Source organism: Aythya marila (assembly GCF_965140915.1).
Source record: "Aythya marila genome assembly, chromosome: 2".
Classification (NCBI taxonomy): domain Eukaryota; kingdom Metazoa; phylum Chordata; class Aves; order Anseriformes; family Anatidae; genus Aythya; species Aythya marila.
The window spans coordinates 126770925-126789499 of NC_139043.1; the positions used below are offsets into that span (position 1 = coordinate 126770925).

The window sequence follows — 18575 nt, forward strand, 5'->3', positions numbered from 1 at the left end:
TGACTTGGTTGAATTCTAGTCTTAGGTATAAGAAATGAGCTCCTGAAGTATATTCACTCCCTGATTTTGTGGGGTTTTATGTATGAAGTGAAATCTTCAATTTTTTGCTTAGATTGTTGTAATTCCAAATTTGACACAGAGGTAGTAAAGCTTATAGAATTACAATTATAACGTGCAATGTCAAGGATGAATTAGATCGATATTAGTAAGGTGGGCAGTTTAATCAAACACTGCTCCTTTCTGTAGAATCGTGGCACCAATTCATTGTGATGAATATGTGAAGAGACAAGAAACAACTTTGCTGGCTAATGTAACAACCGACCACATGTGATTAAAATACACAGGCATGCAGTTTTCCTCTTGCTCTTTAGGTGGCAGTCTTGAACTGCTGTCTGAAACTTGTGACGGGCATCTAAAGCTATTGATGCACTTCTGTTAAAGGTGAAGGCTAAAACAAACTGGGTCTTTCAAGTGTTTAGCTTTATAAAGGAAAAATTCTGTAGTTTGTTTTAATATGAAATTCAACTCCAATATTACACTACTATTTTTTATTTTATAGGAACAGAAATGCAACCAGATTATATAAACTTCCTTTTTTAAATACTATTTCTCTTCTTTTTCTCCCCTAGTAAAGGAAGGACTACACTACAACATCAGCAGCATAAGCTAGGTTAGCATTAGTGAGACTGAGTTGGTACATGTAGGTCGGGATGGGTCAGCTGAGCTCAGCTGTGAAGAGTTTTCTTTTTCTGCCTGAACAGGGTAACATGTCTGGTTAATAAATATGAATGGAAGTGTGGCATAAGGGTCACACTGTGTCATTTTTGAGTCCTGGAGAGGCAAGTGAGAGCGCAAGAGTAATGGGTCTCTATTGCAATCAGTAGGAAAACCTCCATTCACTTGAGTGAATACAGGATTTCATCTTTTTCATGTTGAAGAATAGGGAAAAGAAAAGGTAATTCTATGTAAATTGCTGGGCTTATATTCTGACAGTGAGTGATGTTAAAATCCAAAGTTAGATGCATATTTTATAAGAGCACAGAATTTAGCAGCATGTATTGCATTTTTTAAGGGCTAGGGCAGTTCTTGTGAACTGTCAGAAATAATCTGAACTTCAGGGGGATAGGACGAGCCTACCCAATTTTTCCTAAGGCTAAGCAGACAGACTCCACCCCCCCGCCCATGTTTTCCATAGCAAAAACACACTCTTTGTGGCCAGCCAGAGATCTTTTGCACATACAGATTAATTTCTCATCTCTGTACATTTCATATGTGAACAGTAATATTTCTTTTATTGTGGCTTGGAAAATTGTTACTTTTTTTCAGTATGGCAAGTGTACCCTTAGAAATGACTTATTTTATTTTTTCAGATGAATTTTACTATTTGATGTTAAGCCCACTCCCATGACTGAGAGTCATGTCTGTCAGTGGCATACCCAATACAGCTGAAGTGCAATGTGAACTGCTCACCTAACCAGTGCCAATACATTTTAAATTCCACTTATGTTTGCATACAGCATGTACAGCCTTTAAAAGCAACATATCTTTAGAGTAGTTCACTTCCTTTCAATAAGACTATAACTTACACAGCTTTGTTTAGTGAAATAAAGGTAAATAAATGTTATAGTGGTATTTGCATTTCAGGAGATTCTCTTTTTTTTTTTTTTCTTTTTTTTTTTTTTCTGTGTGTGTCTTTAAGTGTGGAAGGGATACTACAGTTCCTCCTTTTGGCAGTCGTGACTGCTGCTAGGTTACTGTCTACAGTATTCTACACTGAGGGTGCCCAGAGTTTCCACATAACGTTAATCATTTAAAGTTCAGAAACAACTAAGAAAATCATGACAAGTAGGAGTAAGTGTCATGCAGTGTCAAAAATCTTGGTTCTGCTTCTCAATCCTTGGGAAATATGTATTTGGTCAAACAGGAATTGATTAAGCATTTCCGGAGTTAGTTGGTTTGAACAAGAACATCTGTTTGGGAGGAGCAGTGGGAAGAGGAACAGTAGGGGAATTTATCTGATGTCCCACATTGTCTGGGGGCTAAATTGTCAGACCGAAATCTCGGTGTTCCCTTCTGGTTTCATAATGAAGGAATATCATTTAGTGTTGTTGAATTTTGTTCCTTATGAGGAGGTTTCCTTTGATTCTTTACAGATGTAATATGAATTGCAAGGTTCCCAAGAAATTTCCAAAACCCAAATTACCTTGCAAAATTTATAGGTTCAGTGACTTTTAATATGATGTTATTGCAGAAGCAACATGAGAAGTTGTATGATATAAATGTTGGAGGTACACAAGCTCCTTTTTTTTTTTTTTTTAGATATTAAAAGCTATATCAAAAATAGTGAGCTTCCTTGACAGTAATTAGCTGTTTAATAATTTTCCTGGCATTACAGTTTATTAAGGTTATATAACAAGAGTCAGAGAACTCCACAGTAAGTTTAGAAAGTTATTTCTCTTGGTATAAAAGTATAGCTTTTTCATTATTGTTTTTGTTCATTTGTTTTCCTTATAACTTCCCTTGAGTGGTAGAAAACTTGTAGAAAAGCTAATCTTCAGCTGCCTAGACATTTCCATCAACTTTGGTTTGTTTGTTTATAGTTCTCTGATTTCAGAAAGATCAATAAAAATGCTCAGATTGTTTCATCATGTTTCATTTGGGGTTTATATACTATTTTTTGGCAATAAGAAGAAACATTTTATTACATTACCAAGATGGGAGTGAAGATATAATTTAATTTTTGCAAGTTTACTGTATTGACATAATAATGCAAAATTTCACATGAAGTCCTGATCTTCCTCATATAAGCTGTGATTTCTCAAGAGATACAGTTTTTCTTATGATCACGTGTGGGAGGGAGGGATAATGTTGTCTTTTTTTTTTTTTTTTGGTTTGTTTGTTTGTCTATTGTGAGTGGGTGTTTTGATAATTAAAACAATTGTTTTTCTTTCAGGTTTTCTCTAGTCTTTTTTTTTTAACCTCTATAAAAGAGAATGGAAGGCATATTAGTCTCCTTTGGCACAACATTAAGCCTTTACAAAAAAAAAAAATATATATATATATATATAAAATATATATTTCTTCTTGTTAACCCTAAAGTCCACAAGACTTGTACTTACATCTTTTACTTTCTGCCTGTGGTCCAATTACCTAAAGTAACTAGGAAAATAAAACTAACATTCACATTTTAAAGAAACTGTACAGCATTGAAGAGGCTTTCAGGGTAGGGTGTAGCTGCATTACGTGAGTGTTCCTTAGGCTTCCAACCTTAGATGCTATCGCGCTGGGGAAACCTGGTGTGCTGGCTCTAAGGAACAGTACGGAGCATCGAGTAGAGTGGAGACACCACGGCTAGGCTCTGTGACCAGGTGGGGACTCGGTTGTTCTTGTGCACACCGAAACTGATAAGCTGCACTTTTTGCTACTCTGAGCCAAGGACCTGTCATGTTTTGACAAATGCTGTACGCTGGTGTACTTTTGCTCATTATAATATCATTATAATACCAAAACACACCTCCATCCCAAAAGCTACCCGCCTCCAAGGTGCGACCACCCCTCGCTGAGCATGCGCTCTGAATTTCTCAGAGCCTATTACTTTAAACGGAGACAGGAGAACTTTTTACCAATCATAACTAATGATTAATCATTACTAATTATAACTAATCATAACTAATGATCAATCATTACTAATCATAACTAAGATATGCTTGACTAGAGTCACTCAAGCTCCACCTAAAAGATAGAAAATAATATAACTTGGCCTAAGAGAGGGGGGATGTTAGGGTTTATACCATGGTCAGGGGAGATACCATCCCGAGGGAATACAACATCCTTAGAACCTCCTGACTCCTGGGACCAGTCCCAGGCTGAGCCTCTCTTCCCCCTCATTGGGACGCCTTTGGGTGAGATTTGAACACTTGGTTATCAATCTTTCTAGAGTCTTTAATCCTCTTAACGTGTTAATTTCTGGGCTGCGCACCTGTGACACCCGTAACACCCGTAACACCTGTCTCACCTGTAACACCTGTGTCACCTGTGTATTTCATGCATACTAGCTTGCTTTTGCAGACAGTCACTATTGCCAGCAATCCAAAGAACCTGTGTACCTGTTGCTGTAATAAATCATACTTGATTGCATTGTTCCTGGCAGTGATAGCTCTCATTAAACGAGACTAGAGTAAGGGTGGTTATACGTTATTGGTGAATCCGTGACTGTGATAGTTCACTGCTCTGAATCCAACCAGCCCCCTAACAGTTAATGTGTTATTGGTGAATTCTGTGATTGTGATAGTTCAGTACCCTGAATCCTAGCAGGCCCATAACAGTTGATCGGCTACACCCCTTAACGCAACACTGCCATCTTAATAAAGTTGGTATATGTTGTAAATATGAGCCTCCTTTTCTCGGTGTGATGAATTTGACATTAGAAAAGGTATTCTTAAAACAAAAAAGCCTAAATGTGAGAGTGCTGTGCAGACTGTAAGGAAAACTAGCAACATTTTTTTTATTTGCTTTTTAATATATATTTTGGAGACCTAATACAATTATAAGTCTATGAAATATTCTTCTTTTTAATGTAAGAACACACACGCACCCCATTTGCTTGCTCGATTATTAAAGTCTGATTTGTACCGGGTAAATGTCTTTTTTAGTAAATAGGAATTCTCTGGAAATACAAATATGTAAGTACTTTTTTTTTGTTTGTTTGTTTTGGTGATAAGGAGATTGCCAGACTGCTATGTAAGTTATGAGTACCCCTTCATTTATTTTAATAGAAAGATGGACAAGTTAGGCCAACCACTGCAAACTGGAAGAGATCACAGAATCACAGAACTGTAGGGGTTGGAAGAGACCTCAAAAGATTATTGGGTCCAACCCCCCTGCCAAAGCAGGTTCCTTAGAGCAGGCTGCCCAGGTAGGCTTACAGACGGGCCTTGAATATCTCCAGAGAAGGAGACTCCACAGCCTCCCTGGGCAGCCTGTTCTAGTGCTCCGTCACCCTCACCATGAAGAAGTTCTTTCACCTGTTGGTGCTCCATTTTGTGGCCATTGCCCATTGTCCTGTCCCCACAAACCACTGAAAAGAAGTTGGCCAAATCCCTCTGTCTCCCACACCTCAGGTATTTATACACATTGATGAGATCCCCTCTCAGTATATAGATATGCAAAGGTTTTATGACATTGATGAAAAAGCAAACAGTACCATCAAAAGACCAAATAAGTTACTGCCTATAAAGTGGTATTACAAATCTGCTTGGTTTATGCTTTACAGAAACATTCCTCAAAGCCATTTGAATAGCAAAAGTGTGACCTTGAAAGATACCTGCTGCCCAGTATGTCTTCAGTATAGATGTTGTGGGAATATAATTAGTATAAGTATCTCTTAGGTAAACTGCTTCATTGTAGGAATGGAAAGATGATGAAAACCCCTTTTTCAGATTTGATTTCTTCTGTCACTGATTCTAGACTAAGAGTAATATAGCCTGTAAACCTGAGATGAAAATGAAGTTATATGATGCAGAGCTGAAGTAAACATTTAAGCCTGTAGAACAACTGATAAAGGTACAAATATTTGCCTTACAGGCAAGTGTTTTATGACGAAGGGAATTTATTGTGCTTTTAAAGTCAAATATTTACTACCCCTCCTTTTGTAAGGTAGCTATGATGGTCCAAGAATGTAAGCAAGACGGACTTTATGATGGAAGATTAAAATCAAAGCTGCTTTGAAAGAAAAGGTGTTCCAGTCTTTTAAAAAGGAAATAGTTGTATTGTAGTTAACACTTCCATGTAATTTGGAAGGTGCCAAATTCAAATGGGCTGATTCTTCATAAATAATACCTCAAAATATACTGCAGAAGTGTAATTAGGAATAATTACTAAAATAAATTCTATAAATTCCAATTATATAGCCCATATTTGGAATACAGTGGTTTAAGAGATAGAAACATGTCTAAATCTTGTAATGCTGTGGCAGTGTTGTAACCAAAGCCGAGATATTTTGTAGACAAGGCAAGAATGTTTGAACTTGGATTCCTATTTTAAGCAAAAGGAATAAAGGAGAATGGGTAGCTTTTTAGAGAGAGTTTTTGTGTGTGTGTGTTCCTTTTTATAGTTGGTTAGTCATGAATGCTGTCTGTGTACCCTCAAAAATAGGTCAATTTTTCGTATTACAATTCGTTACTAAGATGTTGAAAATTCTGGTTGGTGAGTTCCTAAACGTGCTTACAAGTATCCCTTGTCTGTAGAGCAGGTACTTGACTTTTCTTCTTGACAGAATTTCTTTAGGAGTATATGCCTTTAATCTGCTATTCACATCCTCACTGTTTATGTTGTACTTATTCAAAGACCACTGGAATTGTGGATTGAACATGTCTTCCTTGAAGGAGGTTGTTCAGCATATTACGTGCCGACAGCACTGGACAAATGCGAATGGCTACTAGCCATTGTTAAATTCAGCATAGCCATGCAGATGGTGACAGTTTATAGTAGAGGTTCTTGGACTTTGGTATGCATGTCGTTAGTCATTGGAGACATACTTAGGATTTTGCACTGAAGTATCAGCAGTTGTGAGTGATGGTGATAGCTATCAAGAATATCTGAAAATGCCTTGTCTAAGAAGCAAACTTGATATGTTGATATTTCATTGCAAATACAACCAAATTGCAAGTGTGTGAATGGCAAAGGTAAGCTTCTCATACAAATTTGTTTAAGCTTTCAATTTTGCATGCAGTAGCAATTCAACTAGATGTATAACATAAGTTGCTTAGGAAGAGAGGTCACCTTCGGTCTTAATTCTTCTGAAATTGTGACAGGATAATAAATGTCTGTAAAGGTATGTCAGACCTTTAAGGATTAAAGATAGCACTGTGACAGCTTCACCTGCTGTCAGGCTCCATCACTATTTCTCATTATACAACTTTGAACAGGTGTATATATACATGTATGTTATATATAATTACATATGTATACAACTATACACACATATATATAATACATTATATAGTATATAGAATACATAATTATGTATGTAGTTTTGTATTTAAACCTACTGGACAAATGGATAGAAATAGCAGAAGTTGGACAGACTGGGAGACCAAGCTATAGTGGCAGAAACGGAGATAATCAAGAATGTCAGGCAATGTTGGAAGACATCTGTCTCCATAGATCAGATTGCAAATTATGGATCCAGTTTCAAGATTTATAATAAAATACACAATAAACCTGATGCTAATTCTAGAGTCCAGATCTGGGATGCATAAAGTTGTAGACAGTGGCAGCTTTCTGCTATTGATTTACTTGTTGAAATAGCAAAAATCATTGCAGTTAACTATAATACTAATATTAAGCTTCTATTGCAGTCTGAAAATAGGTCTTTTTTTTTTTTTTTTTTTCCCCTGCATTTTTAGAAAGAAAAATGTATCTGTGTATAAGCAAACCTATTTTTAAGTATTTAGGAGTTAGGATGCCCTGTTAAACCTTAGTAAAGTTCTAACTTTTCATGTAACTACCTTGCTCAACAGACAGGATAAACAGTGCACTTTCAATGTGGTTTTTGTTTGTTTGTGTTTTTTTACTTTTTCCTGGTTTCACTGGTAACCTATGTGTCATATTATACATTCAAATCATATTCTTAAGACATTGATTTTGGGGAAACTTCTTTAATATACATATATTATTAAAGTATCAGTTGACTTTTTTTAGAGACCCTAGTAGAGTAAGGGTATATTATTATACATATTTTAAAGAAGTGAACAGCTGAAATACAGGAAAGAGAAGTGGACTATTTTTCACGTCCATTTCTTTCAAATATCTAGGACTTTTTTTTTTTTTTTTAAGTTTTCCTTGCATTATGTAGGAAATGATTGATTCAAGATGTATCCTGAACAGATTTCAATTTAAGATATTAATGCTCTCAGTTTTGAAAAAGTAGTGTGTTGGTTCCAAATTCGGAAATCTGGAGAAAACTGATTCATTAATAGGTTAGAAAAGTTTGGTTTAAATTATTTGGAATTGTCTAAACAGGAATTGGGACGTAATTCTGGTCCACATTGTTTGATCATCACTGAGCCATGAGATCTACTATTTCTGTGTCTGCAGTTAACTTTTTATACATTTTTATACATTTTTCTAGCTTCCATAACAAATAAAGTAAAAGTCCAGTATATTTTTCTGCACTATTGAGCTTTAATGAATTTTACCAGTATTTAAAGCACGGTCTGCCTCCAATCTAAAATGAGATGGAGGAAATAATGCATGATAGTTTTTTTAGTGTCTGTACTGTTGTATGTCCTTGTAACATCATAATGTAACTTATGATTTAGAACTTAGAACTTTAACACTTAGAACTTTTATCCTGTAATTCTGTAGCTTCTGAAAAACTGGCATGACTTTTAATGTTATATCAGAATTAAAACCTATGTAGTGCTTTTCAGTCTACACAATGTTTTAAATAAAAACATCTTTAGAATCTCTTTGCCAGGTAAGAGGGCTCAAAAGAGAACTGAAGGAGAAAGTTGGTGTTCTGCCCAGTGAGACAGAATTTTTGGTAGTTCCACTTTACCCGTTGAAAGTAAAAGCCATTCTTGTTAAACTTGAACACGTTTTCTAAATATAATTTTCACTTGATTTACTCTTAAATTTAGTTCCCGGTTTCCGTTTTTATTCTTAATCATTTGATCACTTTTCCACTGAAGTGTTTAAGTGACTGGTTCTTAGTGGAAGGAACTGAAAAATCATCCTTAACTTATATTCACAACATGAAGGAAAATGGGCTTTTTGAAATGAATCGTCTCAAATTCAGGAGTTATGACACTGATCGTCAGTTGTATCATTGCTGTATTTGAAGTTATTGGAACTGAATAATTTTCTGTATATTTTGAAAAGCAAGCCAAGAGTAAGCTGTTTATAGTTTTGAAAGGAGCAGTTAGGTTCATCTGGAAAAAATCACTATTGGGGTTTTTGTTGCTGATTGGGCTCTTGGTGACTAACTTTTTGTGAGATCTTGTTCTAATATTTCGTAATGTCCATGAGATTGTCCCAACTTAAATTTCATTTATGCATCAGTGTTCAAGAATGTGAACAGAAAAACTTGGTGGTCAGGCACAAGATGTCATAGTCATTCCGATGCCTTGCCAAACAAGAATAAATCCTGGTGAATGGTAATTCTCTTGAGCAATGAAGAAAAATTCTGTCCTTGATCACTGATGATAAAAGAATGCCCCTTCCTATCTTTTTTCCTTGTACTTCTGAGATTTTGCAGGGGATTCTGGTGTTCTTACCACTGACCAGAACAAGCACTAAAATGTTCTGCATGTTTAGGACGTGCTGTTAATTGCGTAATGACTTATAAAACCCATGAGTCTTGAGGAAGGTAGCTTTCACAGCTCTGTGGTTGTACTATTGAAGCCAACTTTGAAACACTGTGGCAAGCTAGAAAAAAACTAGGCCCTTATGTCCAGCTGGACAGACCTTCCTTCCCCTCCTTTCCCCCTCCCATACATGTGCTTTGGAGAAAGAAGGTCTGCCAAGCTGAGAATTATGTGTCCTATGTCAAGTCTGTGGCTATTAAGAAAATGTTACTTGTTTCATATTTGTCACAAAATATTGGAAATATGGTATCTTTTGTAAATTCTTTTTTGCATTACATTCAGGTACCCTGTATTTTTCTGAAAGCCCTGACAACACTATAAAGTGACTTGTAGTCTGTCAAAGAAGACCTTAGAATATACTAAATGATCAATAGTGCAGGTTCTACCCGTATTTTGGTGTGATAAAAAGTGAAACAGGAAGGGACTGGCTGTGCAATTTAGCTTGGCAGTGTAAGATTTGAATCATATTTAGTCCAATGCAGGCAAGTTCATGGCAAAGCTTTTCTGTATTTTAGGAAGTAAGTTGTATTATTCATACAATGAATTGATTGTTATGGATTGTTAAATTAATTTTTGTATATGAATTAAAAATGCCTTTCCTTGCGTAAATTTGTGTTTATATAACTAATCGGATATTTGTTCTGTTTTAGAGGTGCAACTAAAGCACGGACAACCCCTCCTAGTGTGGCAAGAACCATGAGTACGGGTGCTCTATCAAACAAAAGAAAAACAAGTAATTCAGACAGTTACTCAAGGTAGCTTTTTTTTTTTTTTTTTTTTTTTTTGCCAGTAGTAGAATCTTCATTTAAGGGGAGTACTCACTGCAGAATAAGTAGGGGAAAATGCTGTTCTCTGCAGTTAATGGATGATTCATGGTCAATTTTATCTGTCCCGTTTTAGATGCTGAGAATGTATTTTCCTTGTTTGCCATCTAATAGAATATCACTCTCAGATAAGATGGGCACAGAAGACTTTTAGAAATGTCAAAAACCTCTTAGTCATTGACAAATTGGGTGAATGATCATTCAAATGGCCAGTGGTTCACTTGAAGTTAAATGAAATCTACATCCACAGCACAAAAAGAAATTGTCCGGCACATGCCCTTTTAAAGAGCAGGGGGAAAATTATATTTCTTTTTTAGGCTATTTGCCTTTCCTGTTTTGACAAGCTAATTTTTATGTTTCCAGATTATCTGGTTAACCTAACTAGTGACTCAAACACTTAATTGTGCTCCTAAAACTTGGGGAATCTGGGTAAACTTACAAGGTAAAGGGCAAATAAATGCAAGGTGTAAGCATGAAAATGACAATAACAATAGCAGTAATTCCCTAAAAGGGTTTAAATAGTTTTGCATCAAGTTATACTGAACTCAGTTACAGTGGATGTTTTTTATCTTTTTTTTTTTTTTTTTCAGGCCTGATGGTAAAATAGGGTTTGACAGTGGAGACTACTCAGTCAATGGAGGAAGTTCAAAAAGCAGTGAAGGAAATTCACCTGTACAGTTATCTAAATTCTGCCATGAATGTGGAACAAGGTATCCAGTGGAATGGGCAAAGTTTTGCTGTGAGTGTGGAATTCGAAGAATGGTTGTGTGAACACATACTTAACAGCAAAGAGAAAAAGAGAAATTGGAAGCATCTGCAATGTACTGCTGCATGGAAAGCTAGAGCACTCCTTCCAGTTAGACTTCATGCTGCAAACGTGTTGAAACATCAAATTGTAATTTTCTGAGTGCAATCTTCCGGTTACGTAGTAATTTATATATAAATATATATACTGTATATAAAAATAGCAGGTACTTTAAACTGTGCCATTCATGGAAATACTCTTTAATCTCTGCTGGAAATATTTTAAAGTATAAAAACATTTTAATTAACTTAGGTAGTGGAAGTGGTTCAGTGTTAATTTTCTTATATAATCCTACTAGATAAGGCATTATTTAAATCACTTATGTAGGTTAACTCACCCATAGGGAACTAACGATGAAAAACTTCTGTGTCAAAAGTTTCTTGGTGGAGGCATTTCCTTCATATGTAATACTAAGTACATGTTATCTATGTTCTAAATGAAAACAACATAAATAACTCCCTAGAAATTTCTGGTTAAAAGTGCAAAAAGACAGGATCCCTTCAAACTATTTAAACTATTACTTCACAGTAATATCCTAACTGGACTTTACAATTACTTCCAATGATTTTTTTTAACTATTCAAAGAGGAAAGTCTGAAAATTCCATTCACATATAAGAAAAACAAAATTTGTGCAGCTTTCCCCATTCTGTTTTTGAATTAGAACTTGTTAATATTTTTATGTATTTATAAGAAGAAATATGATATCCTCATTTTCATCAGTTCCTTTTGTTATGAAATAGTTGTCTTTGTCTTCCTGTGTTCTTCACCGTGACTAGCATGTGTAAAAGCTCTTTGCTTTTGTCTTTAAAGGTTTCCAAAAGTCCTACTCTTTTTTTCTTCCCTTGTCTCCTGAAGGAGAATCTGTAGTTACTGTACCTAAGTGTTGAACTTGTTTTAAAAACAACCTTCTTGACGTATCCAATACAAAAAGACATCCATAAAATGTATGCTATTAGAAGAGTAGAAATTGATATAAGTAGCAACTGCTTTTATACTTATCCCTGTGCAAACAGCAGGTCCATATTTCTGGAGTTAACACATGATACCTTTTTTCTCTTCAATTCTGTATATTCATGGGCTCTGAAATCAGCCTCTTAAAGTTAGTAGCAGACTTCACATCAGTTCATTGGTTAGAAGAGTCAGGCCCTGGAAGTTGTTTTTTTCATTCTTTTAAAATAAATGACACAATCTATTAAAGCCATTCACAAGCTGAATCACTTAACTTGTATCTGAATGTAGTAATTTGTTTTGTGAAGTTTTATTTTGAAATACTGACATCATTTTAGCTATGCGTGGAAGAACAATCTGAAAGACCTTAACTGTGCCTTTCCCACAATACACTCTTTTTGTCAGACATGGTTACTTTGAGCTCACCGTTTGAATTGATTTTTATACTTTCTTTGTCGTTTTTGCAAAATCTGCTGCAGTGTTGCATTATAGCAACTTGAATGTTGTTTGCATTTTCAAAACATGTGATTACTGTCAATGGGGCCTATTATGGAGAAACCATGATTTAAGACATGCATCTCCAAAACAGGTTCTAGTCCTGGAGGATAAGAGATTTAAGAGGCTTGATGTAGTCATCATGCAGGCCGTAAACTATTGATATTTCAGAACTATTTCCATAGAAATAATATAATTCGTACAATATGAATTATATGAAATTGTCTTATACTTTTTATACAAAATTATTTCTAGAAATTATCTTTTCATTCAATGTAGTCTTGTATTATTGTAATTTACAGAAGTTGATGGCTGAGCATGATAGGATGGATGGCTGTTAATAAGAGACCTGACAAACCCTAGCCAGTCTATATTTTGCATAATTTAGGTTCTAGGATCCTTTTTGGCACATTCATATTTGTACTTGGAAAAATTACAATCCTGCATCTTCAGCTTAGATAAGTTTGCTTTCGAAAATTTGTCCTGGACTTGGGCCATTGAGGTCTGGAGGTCTGCAGACTGAATTACTGGAAGCTGTAAGTGTCCATCAGAAAAGATAGAAATCTAGCATAGGTTTGATTGGTTAGTGAATTCATCAAAGAATCATTTCCTTTATCTGACGTGATGAATTTCCAGTTTGTTTCTGCTGGAAAAAAAAAGCTTTTCACCCTTCACTGAAAATGCATTCTACAAGGGAAATGTTTTAAGGAAATATATATATTACAGGTTTTCAAGAATTGATGGAATGGTTGAAAAATAATATTGACCATTTAGGTTTCCTAATTTTAAACCAATTCACATACAACAACGATAATTTCTACCTTTTGAGCTTTGTGTAACTCTTTGCTTCCAACGTAGCATTTAGGAAATTACTTGAGTGACATATTTATATTTTTTTATGCTTCTATGATTTATGGCAAGAACTAGACAGGCGATTAACCTCAACTGAAGGAAAAACTTTAAAAAGATTTCCTGAACTTTTAATTTGGCTTTACAGAAAGATCTACTGAAGTGTAAATGACTGTTGATAGTAACATTTGGTAATGTGTATGCAATAGAATCTACGGTAAAGATAAGCAGAGAATGAAAATATAATTGACTATGCAGTTTTTTACTGTATAGTGAGACTACCAGAAAGCTGGCATATTTCTACTTTCAATTGGTTATGTCACTGAATGTCAGGTGTTGTTAACAACAGTACACACATTACACACATTATCAGAATAGATCACAGTTATTCCATCTAAATATTTATTTGCCAGTAGATTTGTTTTAATAATGCCCTGCAGAACTGAATATGGAAAATAAATTGATTATAGCATTTAAGGAAAATATAAACAGGTAAGGGAGACAGTAAAGACTACGAATTTTGAATCTTTAGGTATATTACATTTGTGAAGAAATTCCTGAATTCAATTTATTAACAAGACCTAGGTCCAAAACATCGTGCCCTCCTCCTCCCACTGCCCTTATGCCTTGCTTTTTCATGAGAATAAAAATCATGAATACAGATGCTGAAAGGGTAGTGTTCCAGAATGCCTCAAGAATCAAAATTTTGATAATTGTTAAGCTAGAACACCTAGATGAACTATATAGCCCTGATGAACTTCACTGAGGAGTCTAAACTTAGCTAGTGTCATCTTCTGGATGCCTTGTTGAAAGATATTTAACTTAAAAGCCTAAATTCCTTAGATTTAATGTGTAAATCTATGATGATATTATTGCTTCATTTACCATCTGTCTTTCCAGTTGTGTGTTTGTGTGTGTGCACATGTATTTTGTGAGAACTCTTGTTATACAAATAAAAAGTGGTTTCACTAAAGCAGAGTTAATACAAAACTGTACTGAATGCTACTAGGGGATTGTGAAGCCCCAAACAGCTGACTGATGTACTTGCTGTATACTGAAAGTGAAATTTATTAACATGATTTTAATGTTACCTACTATCAGTGTCTGATCATATGTCAGACTTTCTTTTGTTGTTTGCCACTATATCTTCCTAAATTGCTTGCTAAGAGTCTTTCAATCAACAAAGAAGAAAACAATAGGGAGGGGAAGGGAATAAGGAAGAAAAAGAAAAAAAAAAAAGAAAAAGAAAACGGAAAAGAAAAAGGTCAGTGGTAAAAAAGCAAGAAGGCTGTTGCTGTGGTCCTGGCTGACTGTGTTTGCATTCCTATTTTGCTTTTGCGAATACATGATTTACTAGGGCAGTCTACATAACAGAAAGGAGTGTAGGAGTATTGGGCCTGTAGTGATGCAAGTGCAATGGAAATATACTAGTGTCAAAGGTGAAAGCAGCGTAGTAGAAGGCCTAGGATTTATATAATGTACCTTTCAGAAGTTTATGTATAATACTGTTTCCAGGTCTAAAACAATCTAAGGTATTTCTAACCGCACAGCAACATAAATGTATGGTTATGCAGATAGTTAGACTCTTAGTCTCCCACACCACTACAGGAAAGTGGGCAGCAGGAGGAGGAGCAAACTTTAGCATCATTTCAAATTATACCTATGAAGTAAACATCTAGGCAGAATTTTTCAAATTTGCCAAAGAGACTTGAAGAGCCATTAGCCTCCCACAGGTAGATTTGAAAAGCTTGACCTGAGGGATTGCTTGGCCTGGGAGGCAGCCTGGAAGCCTGGGGAGCTCTCCATGGTGCTCTTAACACTGACCCTCAGGTAGCAAGGTACACAGGCTAGGAAATCCAAAATGTATTTTAAGACCTGAGCTAATCTTCACCCATCATGGAAGTTCTGTCATCTGGGTGAGACTAGCTCTTACTTCACCATTGCAACTAAGAGTTAGTGTCTGAACTGCAGCGTGTGAAAAGAACAGTTCCATGATGCACGCTTATCAAAGTCAGCGAGAGGAGGTATGGTTGCAGTAGTTTAAACACTAAGGATCAAGGATATAGCAGTGCACCTTGATGTAGGCTATGTAAGTAGTTTGAGTATAAAATGAAATGGCATTGTCAACATATTATAAAGTTCTCAAGAACTGCTGGTTTCCATCACATGACTTTTGCATCTGTGCAATGAACAAATCTTTTTTATATCTTGACAGAAATTTGTGTTTTGTGAGAGTACTTGTTACAACTTTATTTTTTTTTTCAGTATGACTAAGCTATAGGTAATCATAGGGATTGTATGAGACAGTGTTATTTCCATCTTTGAAATTGTTTTTGGTGACTTTGGTGAAAATATTTATATTGCCTTGGAATAAGTACAGCTCATTCCAACTTGTGATTTTTTTTTTCTAAGTTGCTGAGTAAGGTTTGAGTTACCTAGTTGTGTTGTTGGAAGAAATGTTAAGTAAAAGATTCTTAGCTGTATTCAGCAGTTATTTGGTCCTTGCTTTCCTTCCACTATTCACAAGATAAGGGATTAATCTTGCATATTAATGGGAATTTTTATTTTCTTTTTGTATATGTATTGTTCAGAATACCCATTTTCTGGAGGATCCTATTTAGCCCCATTTCATGTTTCCAGAAAACAACCTATTCATATATTCTTTTAAATAGCTAGTACTTTTTCACAAAAGTAATCAATAGGGAAATCAGTTTTCTCCAATATGAACAGTAGCTTTTGAGACAGTAAATCAAATATTCAGGTTGATATTGTTGAATAGTGAACTTAAGGTCTAAATGCAAGTGCATGGTTTTTCATTGTTCTATATTTGTATTTGGATTTCTGGCAGAAGTGCAGATGGATTTGGGTCTGATCTTGTAAAGTGTTAAGTATTCCATGTCTGTTACAATACTTACTTTATATAATTGCTGTAACTATCTAGGTGTTCATCCTTCATATGATACTTAGTATATATCTTCATAAGTTTATTTATTGATATTCTATGTTTTTAAATGAAGTGTTCATTCATGTATTTGAGGTGATTTTGTCAGCATTACATTTATTATGTTTGCCTTGTCCTTCAGTACACTGAATATTTGTGTTTGTGACCATCTAGTGTTTCTTTTCTTTTTTCTTTTCTTTTTTTTTTTTTTTTTTTTTCAGAACACCTGGGTTTCCACCTTATTTGATACATTATTTTAAACCACCAGTTCTGTTTTAATAAATGTAAATCACTACCTGATGCTAATTTGCCACTTGTTAACAATAAAGGAAATATGCCAATAAAACTTTTGGAAATCCATGCATTTTTTGTAGCCAAATGTGAAATTGTCTTTAAAAAATAAAATAGGGATAGGTAAAATCATTTTAACCTTATAAATATTGTCATGTCTTTGGTCTCAGGGAAACCATACCTAATGGGGGAACTTATCGAAAGTCTACTCCTAGTGGTTTGTAGAGAACCACCTAGTTATCCATTTCAAAGGTTAGGGTTTGTTTTTTGTTTTTTGTTTTTTCATTGACTTGCAAGGTGAGATCTGTCTTGCTTAGTCACCTTGAAAAATAACCTTTACCAGATATTTAAGTTAGTAAGACCTGCTCATGTAAATTTAATTCTGTTATTCCTTTCCCAACTATATGGAGTGCTTAATTAATATAGAGCCTATCACTGTGATAACCTGTAGTAAGTCATTGTTTTATTTATTTATTATTATTACTATTTTTAATTAGGCTGAAAGGTATAACCTGTAACTAAACCTGATCTAGGTTTGTTCTGCTTTGTGAGGACCAATCACTGCTTTGTTCATGAAATGATTAAGAAGGAAAAAAAAAGAAGTTGTTATATTTTTCCTGTAAAGTTCACTTATGTGACCAGAAATTGTAATAAGGACTTGGGTTCCTCATTTTATTGGCTAAATAGGGCTGAGTAGAGACCAGTTCCTCTTTTCTATCATCTTTTTAGGGGTAAGTTCCTCCTGATGTCTCTTTTGTTTACTTTACCACACCCTCTTCAGAGGAAAACAGATGTATTTTCCATTCATTCTGGATAAAACTCATGTGCCAAAAGGCTGCAAAATCTTACCACTGCTGAGATTCCATGATAGCCAGCCACCAAGTTTGCTTCCAAGTTTTAGTTTATCATGAACTATCCCAGTCAGATAGCAGGAGGAGAAAAAAAGGAAAAAAAAAAAAAAAAAAAAGGAAGAACCAAGCAGATGCTTCATGAATCCTATCATAAAGCCACCATCTCTGTTGCTCAGCACAAAGCTGAAGAGGTGAAACTGGAAGGAAAATTAAAATCAGCCAGGAGTGACCTGTAGCTGAGGAACTTCAGCAGTTTAAAAGTGTAAAGTAAGATGTCAAACCAGTGACCTTCCTTGATCTATTTCCTGAACACCAGAAATTCTTCTCAGCAGAGCACCTAACTTGCTGTTAGAAATTATTCAAATGTGCAACATTATCTTGCCCACATGGGTTAATCTGCTCAATTCACAGTCCCTCATAACGACAGTGCTAAAATTATTTTCACTAATTTTAATACCTGTTTTCCCTTGCTTCCTTTGCTACCTTCCCATAAATTCCATCAATTTCTAAATTGTATGTGTGACCTACTCATATTCCTTTTTTACAGTGTCATAATTTTAAAACAAACTAAGAAAAAGATGGTAAAAAATGAAAGGGAGGTAGGAGTGGTGGTGATACCTTGCAACGTCCCTTAGCCCATCTCCTGCAAAGCAGTTTGGTTTTACCACATTCCTAATTTCAGTGGAAGCTGGGGAAGGTTCTCAATTAGAAGGAACAAATCAAAGAGCACAAATCACTGGGTTTAGCAGTTAGTCTTTACATAAAAGTGATGACTCAAGAAACTTGGCAGGAAGAATCAGGCAGGCAAGATATTTATTAAGAGAAGCAATCAGGAAAACCACAGTTTCATAACCACTCAATTCAAATTTCTGTTCTGGATCTCTCTCTGTGCAGTCTTTCCTCAAAATAGGCCAGAAACTGATTGGCCTCAAGATTTGTGAGCTGCTGCTTAAGTCATTTAAGCCAACTGAACTTTGTGATTTCAATTTTGTAGTAACTAATATTGCACCTGTGTATTTTTCTTTTAACTCACACTGCCCTTTCCTTGCCAAGTGATAGCAGTTATTAGGAAATAAATCTTGGCTCTCAATTGTTCCTGAGTTTCCAAAACATAGTTGGTATTCTTCAGTCATTCCTCAGCCAACTGGGACTTCTTTCAGTAGAAGTGATTTCCTCAGAAGTCCCTACAATAGTTGTGTTCT

The 18575-nt window shown here is 35.2% G+C and overlaps 1 protein-coding gene across 1 annotated transcript in view; it reads left to right on the forward strand.

The window, feature by feature from the left end:
- Positions 1 to 16597, forward strand: part of ZC2HC1A (zinc finger C2HC-type containing 1A) — a 40947-nt gene extending 24350 nt beyond the window's left edge. The window contains exons 8-9 of the mRNA XM_082754679.1: positions 10019 to 10123; positions 10783 to 16597. Coding sequence (XP_082610805.1) covers positions 10019 to 10123; positions 10783 to 10963 — 286 coding nt within the window. The 3' untranslated portion in view covers positions 10964 to 16597. The remainder of the gene's footprint in view (positions 1 to 10018; positions 10124 to 10782) is intronic.
- The last annotated feature ends 1978 nt before the right edge of the window (positions 16598 to 18575 follow it).